The following is a 9,943-nucleotide window of genomic DNA, read 5'->3' on the forward strand; positions in this document are numbered from 1 at the left end:
AGCCCTGTCGAAAAAAAGCCAAAAAAAAAAAAAAAAATTAAACAAAAAAAACTCATCATTGTATTCTATAATAATTCCTGGCTTTTCATACTGGAAATTTTTATTTATGCTCCATTTTATTTAAGACATTCAAGAAGATCTTGTTTTTCTGACTTGGTACACCAAAATCACGTGATCTTTTTGACATTTTTTAAGAAACCACATGCACCTGGGGTTGTTAAATGTCAGCCCCTTATCGCTCAGTAAAACAAATTATCTAAATTCTTTCAACCTGTTGAAAGCATTTTAAACCACAGCAGAGGAGACACAAATGTATTTCAATTGTCTTAAGGAAGTCCCTGGTCAAATGTACCATGTTTTTCACATACATACCATAACAGTATCCCCTAAAAGTGTTGTTTTTATATTACTACACATTGGGAAAAAACTGCTCTCAGTACTGTGGAGCAGTAGCTGTCATGGCCTAGAATTTAAGATGGATTTATACTGAGCGATATAAATACTTAGAATAAAGCTTAGCACTAAAACACTATCTTGTTAACACTACTACTAGCAACGGCTCTGTAATAAAACAAGCAATCATTAGCTTTCTGTGCTGTTCATAGTAGAAGGCACTCAAGGATTTCCCAGTGGGGCATAATGCCCTCACCTGTGACCCTGGCACAAGACAGGCTGAAGCAGAACTGCTAAGCAGCAAGTTCCAGGTAAGCCTGGGTCACCATGTTTTTTCCCTTTCATTCTATAAACAGTCAAGTGGGGCTTTTTCCCCCCCATACTTAAGTTGTTGCTTAAGTATGTCAATGGGTCAGATAAGAAAAAGCCTAAATAAAGGCATTTGTTTGTTTTGTTTCTTACCACTGGCCACCTCCAACCTCCCCATAACTTCACTTTTCACCTTTTGCCTTTAGGTGAAAATTTAGCTTTTATTTCTGATCTTCACCACATTTCCATTTGCCCCAAAGACACCTGCATACTAAAACTTTAAACTCTACAAATTCATAACCACTGTCCCTCTGCAGGAATCCCTAATGTATTCCTCTCTGCACTTTAACCCCCACAGCACATCCATCCCTTTCAGGGAACTCTGAAGTACTCTTTTTCCTCCCAATTACCATTGCCACAGAATCCCCCTCAAAGCCTAATCAGCATCAGCATCAAACCTTCCAGATACATTTATTCTTTTATAAATATAAAAGACCCTCCAGGGCTGGAGAGATGGCTCAGCAGTTAAAAAACACTGACTGTTTTTGCGAAAACCCGGGTTCGAATCCCAGCACCCACATGACAGCTAAAAACTGTAACTCCAGTTCCAGGGGATCTGACAGCCTCTTCTGTCCTCTGCAAGCATTGCACGACAGGGGTGCACTTACCTACATGTAAGCAATACATGCATAAACACAAAATAAAAATAATAAATAAAATATTTAAAAACATATATATAAAGGACCCCCCTCCATGTTCCTGTTTCCTTAAAATTTTACCAATTGTTTCTTTTGTAAAAAATTGTTGACTTTTACTTATGTGTATATATGTATACCTGTTTGTCAGGTGTGTACCCTGTGCCCACAGAGGCCAGAGGAGGTGGCCAGATCCCTGAAGCAGTGTGGGTGCTTGCAGAGAACCCAAGTCCTCTGCAAGAGCTGCAAGTGCTTTTAACAACTATCTCTCCAGCCTCCTCTTACCAGTTTGCCATTTACTATCCTTAGATCCATCATTTCAGACTTCTAAACTAGAAACCTGGAATAAGTCAGTTAATACCAGTATTATTCATCAGAGGCTAGTGATAATCATGCTGTTAGTTCTGTGCTATTGTTTACATATTATGGATCTAGAAACCAAATTGCTATTTAGTTTACTTCTTTGAGGAAGAGGATGCATGTTCCTAAACTTGCCAAGGTAGAGGAAGCACATGTTCTTAAATTAAGAACTGTCTAGTCTTCTATGCATCTGACTTTCAGTCCGGCTTTAAATGGCCTGGTTTTTTTTTCCTTCTCCCTTCCATTCTTCTCTAGGCAGATGTTGAGATTTACAGCCTGCCTGAATAGGTTTTTCTTTTAAACTTTAATAAAATTGTCCTAAAACTTCAGTATGAGTCCATTCTTAAATTCTTTTGCTAATGAGACTAAGAACCCTAAGCCCATTTCTCCTCTATCAGTTTGATTTTGGAATAAAGTCTCATCATTTTGCCCAGGCTGATCTTAAACTCCTGAACATAAGTGGGCCACTTCTCAGAAGGCTCTCAAGTAGCATCAAGTCAGGCATCACCAGGACCAGCAAAAAAAATCTATTATAAAAAATTGTGTGTGTGTGTGTGTGTGTGTGTGTGTGTGTGTGCACAAGCACATGTATGCCAGGGTACTTGTGAGGAGATCAGAGAACTACTTTTGGGAGTCAGCTCTCTTCTTCCATTGCTGTGGGATCTGGGGACTGAATTCAGGTCATCAGCCTAGAGTGTTAGGGAAACCATGCTTAGAAGAGAAAGGGGGGAGGAGGAGGAGGAAAGAGGAAGAGGGATAAGGGGGGAGGAGGAAGAGGAGGAAGAAGAGGAAGAAGAGGAGGAGGAGGAAGCTCCAAGTCTGCTGCAGTTGAAAGAGGCTACACTAGGGTGGCAAGAATTTCAGTCAGGAAATGTTCACCCTCTCATGAATGCACTAGTTACTTTGCCTGTCTTCTTTAGTATGACTTAAGGTGAACCCATCATCTTAGGGGTGATCTCTTAGCCAGGTGATTGACCTGGCAAAACTGGAATGTTAGGTCCTTACCCAGGCCTGCAAGAGGCCTTTCTTGCTACTATAACAAAACAGATAATCACATATTAATCATATACTGTAATATTATTCATTAGCATCAAAATAGCTGTAATTTCCTTGGCATAAAATGACTTTGAAGATCATTTTTTAAGAATCTTTTAAAAATTATTTTAATTTAGTGCTTTTATTTTTTTGTGTATGTGTATATTGCCTGCAAGTGTGTAAGTGTACCGGTGTTGTGCAATGCCCACAGAGGTCAGGAAAGGGTGTCAGATCCCTGGAACTGGAGTTTCGTACAGTTGTTAGTTGCCTTGTGGGTGCTGGGAACTGAACCTGGGTCCTCTGCAAGTGCAGTCACTGCTCTTAACCACTGAGCCATTTCTCCAGTCCCCAATCCAAATTATTTTAAAACTTAGAATTCTATGAACAGTAAAGAAAGTATCTTTGTTCTTTTGTCTACATGTTTATGTTAATTACATTTATTTATTGATGAAGAGAAATTATTTCCTGACTTCATTTCTTGGCTGCTGGAGCAGGTTTTTACCTAGAAAGTCATAGTTACTACTCTCTTTTCTAAGACAGAAGATGAATCCCAACTTGGGTAGAATGCAATTTGACTTAGCTTAGAAATTATTCTTACTGGTGCCTATCTGGAGTTTTTAGTTGTTATTTGAGAAAAATGTGTAAGTTGTGAATAATTATAATTAAGCCCTATCCATGTTACACTGTATATTTTAATTATGGATTCAGATTAGAATAAACTAATCAAATCTTTAAGGCCATTTTCCTGTTTTCAAACAGGAATGGAATGATAAAACATTGAACTATGTATGATGAAATCAGTAAAAAAAAAAAAAAGGTACATTGGAAATATAAAATTGCTATAAAATGCTACTGGAGAGGTTAATGTTTTATTAGTAGATTATAAGTATTAGAAAAACCTTTCCCCAGATGTTGTAGCTTATTTTTTCCTGGGTTTGAAGAATGAAGAACTTAGGTAAGGAAATAGCCTTATTTGTAAAGTCAGGTAGGTGGAACAGACTCTTTGGGTCAGGTAGCAGGTGTGGTGGGGGGCAGTACTGTCAGGGGGCCAAAATGATAGCCCAGAATGCTAAATGAAGGAGTTTGGTGTTTATTCAGTAATCATATAGAACCTTAGAAAAATTGAGCTGGGTATAGTGGCACATGATTGGAATCCCAGTCCTTGGTGGGTAGAAACTGGGGGGTCAGGAGTTTAAGGTCATCGTCAGCTACATCGCCAGTTTGAGGCCTGCTTGAGTAGACTCTAATGACCTCCAAACCTAACGACAGCTACAGCAACACCCCAAATAAAACAAAAACAAGACAAAACAAAACCAACCAACCACCACCAACAAAACCCCTAAAACATTGAGCAAAATAGTAAGAAAAAATGATAGACTTTTAGGTAGATTACCCTAATTAATAGTGACATGCAAGGTAAATTAGAGGAATTAACATAGGCATATAGACAATGTCACAAGGATGCTTCCAATACTGTGTGAATGAAAGTTCCCAGAAAGAAGCCACACTTTCCACTGAACCTTCTTCAAGGCTGATTATCTGACAGAATTTCAATGATTTTGCAGAAGTTGGAATGTTACACAGTTTATCTTGGGCCATCTGTAGGCCCTGTAATGGCCATTCCTTGTTCATCTCTGTCTGACCTAACATCCTGTGACTAGGAGCTAAAACCTTTGGGAATGTACTAAATTAGCAGACCCCTGGCTTCCATCAACCCAAAACATCTGAGGCCAATAGCAAAGATTTCCGCTGCTTTACTATAACATGTCTACCTACCTAATGTTTCCACCAATGTACTTGAAAATGTCTTGATTTGTGATTTTCTTTGTTCTATTACTATGAAAACTTCATGGAACTGTTTGCCACATTGGGCTAACCTAAATCTGTGTTCCTGGAACCAACAGTCACTCAAATTTGGCTTCAGAGTAAAGGCTCTCTTATCCCCTTTGAGGTGAGAGTTGTGTTTCTTACAATGATAACTGTTTATGCCATTCCAACTTTTACAGTAATCTGAGTTTGCATTATTTCCTTTTTAGTATTGAAGTCTGCAATTCTCCTCTTCATAGAAGGCAGGAATCATTCTCCACCTGCCTTGCCTTCAAACTGGAGTCTTTAGCATGTTACTTTCAGTTCTGCTGATTTGCAAATACCCTCAAAACTTACCCAATGATAATCAGAGACCGAGGATGGAGGGGTAGCTCAGAGGCAAAATATGGCATGAGAGGGTCTTAGGTTCAATCCCTAGTACCACAAAAACTAATAATAATAATAATAATAATAATAATAATAATAATAATAGAGAACCCACCAGTAATAAAAATGAAACACCTTGAGAAAGAATATAAAAATTTTATGTTGGTTAGTGGGATAAACTTTCAGCATTTCTCTGAAGATCTATGTTACTGGTAGGCAACAAAATTGATAGAGCAAGGAAAGGAGAATATCCCAGCAGCAGCAAGCGCTGACATTGCTGAAATTTCCTGTGGTCCTTCCAAGAGATTAGTGATCGCCAGAAGAATTCTGACAATTGCTTATCAGTCATTCACTACAAAGTTAAGAATGTCACATAATTAGCCATATGAGGAAAATAAAAATCTATGGGGCCTGGGGCTATATGTACCTCAGTGGCAGAGCACTTGGCCTAGTAGTTATAAGGACCTGGATGAGAGCTCCAGCTCCAGCACTGACAAAGAGAAAATGTAAAAAGTGAAAAGAAAACCACCATGCCCATTAAAAGATTAAAGTGAGAGGGCTGGAGGGGTGTCTCAGTGGTTAAGAACACTGGCTGCTCTTGCAGAGGAACTGGGTTCTGTTCTTGGCACCCATGTAGTGGCTAACAACCATCCTTAATTCCAGTTCCAGGGGATACAACAGCCTCTTCTGGCCTCTGTGAGCAATGTATAACATGGGTGCACTTAAATATACGTAGGCAAAACACTCATACACATAAAAAGAAAAACTCAAAAAATTCTTAAGATTAAAGTAAGATTATTTTCTCAAGGTACCTTTTATTGTTTTATTGCCAAGTTAATAATAAATTGACTTTTAAGCTGAAATACACCTATGACTGCTTCTGAGAATTCTAAAACTTTCTATTCATGAATAGTCTCCTTAGAGATTATGGGTAGAAAAGAATTCACCTCAGAAGAGAAACACTATTAAGGATTTCTGGTTATTTTTGTTAACATTTGACTAGTGGATAGCTAAAATTGCAGCTTTAACATTATTCTAAGAGTAAGCACAATTTTAAAAAGGAAATTATTGGGGTGGAGAGATGGCTCACTGGTTAAGAGCGTTTCTTGCTCTTTCAAAGGACCCAAGTTCAGACCTCTGAACCCATACTAGGTGGCTCACAACTGCCTGTAACTCCAGCTCCTGAAGATCTGATGCCCTCTTCTGACTTCTAGAGACATCCACATGCGGCATATACTGACACAGACACATAAATTAAAATGGATTAGTGATAAACACTTGATACTACAAGTTTATCATATAATTCTGAGCAATAATCTGCATGTATTTTAGCAGCCTGTCTCTACAGATCAGCTCATACATTGTTTAGGTCAACATTAAAACTGCTTTGTGTTCTAGGTAAAACTTAATTAGGAAGGTGAATATGCCATACAGTAAGAACTTATATATGTAATCTATGCCCCAACAGGAATGGACACTGGACTGATTTACTGCCACTCCTTTCATTGCACAGAACACTGAGATGCTCTTTAGTAGTGTGAGTTACCATTCCAGTTCATCACTGTGTCTATTCCCTCTACCGGGACAGAAACCAAGGTTCAACATAATTTAGAAGGAATGCTAATATTATGAAGTTATCGTTTTTCGTGTGTTGTTTTGAGACATAGTTTCATTATGTAGCTCAGGCTGGAATAGAACTGGCTATTATAAAACTTAGTTTGGCCTCAAACTCATGGAGATCCTCCAGCCTCAGTCACCAAATACTGGGATTACAGGCATGATCCACTATGCCTGGCTATTGTTACTTTTAAACTAAGAAGGTTATGTTTAATATCTCCTCTTACATGGTTTTCTTTCATTTTTTTCACTCCAACAGGACTGAACCCAGGGTCATGTGCTTGCTAGACAAGTGTTCTGCCAATAAGCTAAATCCCTGCCACATGATTTTTTTAAATTTATTTTTATTCTTAATTATGTGTATATGGGTGCCTGTGTGTAGATATAGGCATGAGTGCTGGTGCCTGCAGAGCACAGAGGTGTCATATCCCCTGGAGCTGGAATTATAGGCAGTAGTGAGCCACCTGATGCGGGTGCTAAGAACTGAATTCAGGTCCTCTGCTCTTTTTTTTATATAATTTCTATTTATTTATTTTTTTATGTGTATGAATATATTGGCTGCATATATGTGAGTGCACCTGTGTCATGCAATGCCCTGGAGGTCAGAAGAGGGCTTCGGATTCTCCTGGAACTAGAGTTAAGGATGGTTCGTAGCCATCATGTGGGTGCTGGGAATCGAACCCAGGTCCTCTGTAAGAGCAGTCTGTGCTCTTAACTGCTGAGCCATCTCTCCAGCCCCAGGTCCTCTGCTCTTATTGGCTGAGTCCTTGTGATTTTTTTTTTTTTTGAATACTTGGAATATAAGACCCTGCCATGTATTCCAAGTTGGCCTCAAATTCATAAGCCTCCTGCCTTAGTCTCTTGAGTACCAAGATTGCAGGCATGCACCACTATACCCTGTTCGATAGTTTTAACTAGATACCAACACTAGTTTGTATAGGATATACTCCAAAACCTTCAGAATCTTTTTATTTTTATTTATTTATTTATATTTTTTTTGGTCTTTCTGAGACAGGGTCTCCCTGTAGCCCCAGCTGTCCTGGAATTCACTATGTAGACCAGGCTGGCCTTGAACTCATAGAGTTCCACCTGCCTCTGCCTCCCAAGTACTGGGATTAAAGGCATGTGCCACTGCGCCCTGCTGGAAGTGATTTCTTTTATAATTTGATGGACTCATGTTGTGTACTCCAAAACATTATCCTGAGAACAGATAGGTTTTACCAGATGCCAAAAGGGTCTCTGGTACACAAAAGTTGACAAATCACTGTTCCAGGAACCCAAATGTTGAGGCCACTCTCCTAAAGCTCACGAACATAAAGAAAAGCCCTTTATCACAGATAAATAAATAATTAAGCAAATAAATAAACATAAAAAAGTATAAATAGAAACAAAAGATTTCAGGTTAACCAAAGTAAATCTCAGCCACTATAAAAGATACTTGTTTTTTCTTTTTTTGTTTAGAGATAGGGTCCCGCTAGTAGCCCTGGCCTGGAACTCACTATATAGACCAGGCCAGCCTGAAATTCACAAAGATTCACCTGCCTCTGCCTCTATCTTCCAAGTGCTGGGATTAAAGTCTTGTACCACCATGCCCAGATTATTTCTAAAGGAAAATGTTAAGATACTTTTGTATTCCACAATCTTCAAAATTAAAATCATCACTTCTAAAGCATACCTTGTTGAGCTAAAGTTGATCTAAGCATCCCAGTCTTTGACCAGACTTTTACTTGTCCATCTTCTCCAACTGTACAGAGAAAAAAATTATCTGCATAAAATAAGCTTAGTTTAAACTTGCATACACAAATCAGTATCTGAATGTTTAAAAATCAGATGCAACTCATTCTAATTAAGTAACATAGTGTTTTTTAATATTTTTATGTGTATGAATGTATTGCCTGCATGTGAGTGCACCCGTGTTGTGCAATGCCACAGAGGTCAGAAGAGGGCGTCGGATTCCCCTGGAACTGGAGTTAAGGACGGTTTATAGCCGCCATGTGAGTGCTGGGAATCGAACCCAGGTCCTCTGCAAGAGCAGTCAGTGCTCTTAACTGCTGAGCCATCTCTCCAGCCCCGGAGCATAGTGTTTTAACTGTAAATTTTAATAGAAATTACTTGGAAAAAATATTATCAAAGTAACAATTTTCATGACTAAATGTTTTTTTCCCTTCAAATTCAGAAAATTTATGAGTATATTACTTAAATAATGTTTCCACTGACACTGTAATCTCTATTTTAGAACTCTAGGGAAAGTAGTCTCAGTGCAGTAACTACTGCAGCTGAATTCGCACAAGGGAGGGACTGAACGGAGTGAGGGGGTAAGTTCTCCTTTGAGTAGCTTAGCTGAAAAGGGAAGAACTCATAGCTATAGAATCATTTAAGGAAAGGATTTTCATTTATTTACTTACTACATTTTATTTTTGTGGTGCTAGGGAGCAAACCTAGAGCCTTCTGAGTAATAGGTGAATACTGTACCACTGAACTACATCCGGCCTGGGATTTATATTGTCTCCTTAATTTTTAAAATGATTCATATCTAAACACATTTATACGCTGGGAAAGCTACTAGAAAAGAAGTTAAAGGGACAGGTGACAAAATAATAAAGATAAATTAATAAATCCTCTTGGAGAAGGTGGGGGTGGTTTAATAACACATCCACAAATTCTTTACTATTCCTTTCTTTGAAGGTACAGTTTAACTTCTCTCTCCTTCAATGTGGACTGTACTTAGAAGTCTGATTGCTGAGGGTCAGTAACAAAAAATACTGTAGCTTCTAGCTTGCTATTTTCGGATCTCTAGGAAGCCATGTTGTAAAAATACTCAATCAGCCCTCTGGAGTTGCCTATGTGGTAAAGAATTAAGGTCTCCTGCCAAAGACAGAGAAGAACTAAGGCTTCCTGCCAACAGCCATGTGAGTAAGCCAAGCTGAAAGTGGATCCTCCAGCCCAGTCAAGCCAGTCAAGTTTTTCTGTGACTGCAGCCCCATGTTACAACTTGAATGGAACCGCATGACAATTAAGACAGAAAGAACCACCCACCTTAGCTGCTCCCTGGCCTACAGAAACTGCCAGATCTTGCATGCTCACTATTTAAATCTCTAACTAGTGAGGGAACTCATTATGCAGGAATAGATAACTAATCTAGTAATACTTTGGAGTAGGATAGGGATGGAAGAGAGCAGGGAGATAAAAGAAAATAAAGGCAGGCTATGAGACTACTGTGAATTTTGGAATTTTAAAAAATTGTAACTTTTACTTACTCCAGGGACTTGCTCATTCTAAAAACGTTCTTTGACAGAACACTCTCCAAAGGTCACAAAAAAAAAAAAAAAAAAAAAAAAAAA

General features: G+C 38.6%; 1 protein-coding gene across 1 annotated transcript in view; it reads right to left on the reverse strand.

Annotated features, from left to right (window-relative positions):
* Ift80 (intraflagellar transport 80) overlaps positions 1 to 9,943 on the reverse strand; it is a gene marked incomplete in the record, with an annotated part of 133,406 nt that overhangs the window by 97,522 nt on the left and 25,941 nt on the right. The window contains 1 exon segment of the mRNA XM_008847287.3: positions 8,278 to 8,346. Coding sequence (XP_008845509.1) covers positions 8,278 to 8,346 — 69 coding nt within the window.

Source organism: Nannospalax galili, unplaced genomic scaffold, assembly GCF_000622305.1.
Source record: "Nannospalax galili isolate Female #2095 unplaced genomic scaffold, S.galili_v1.0 scaffold691, whole genome shotgun sequence".
Lineage (NCBI taxonomy): Eukaryota > Metazoa > Chordata > Mammalia > Rodentia > Spalacidae > Nannospalax > Nannospalax galili.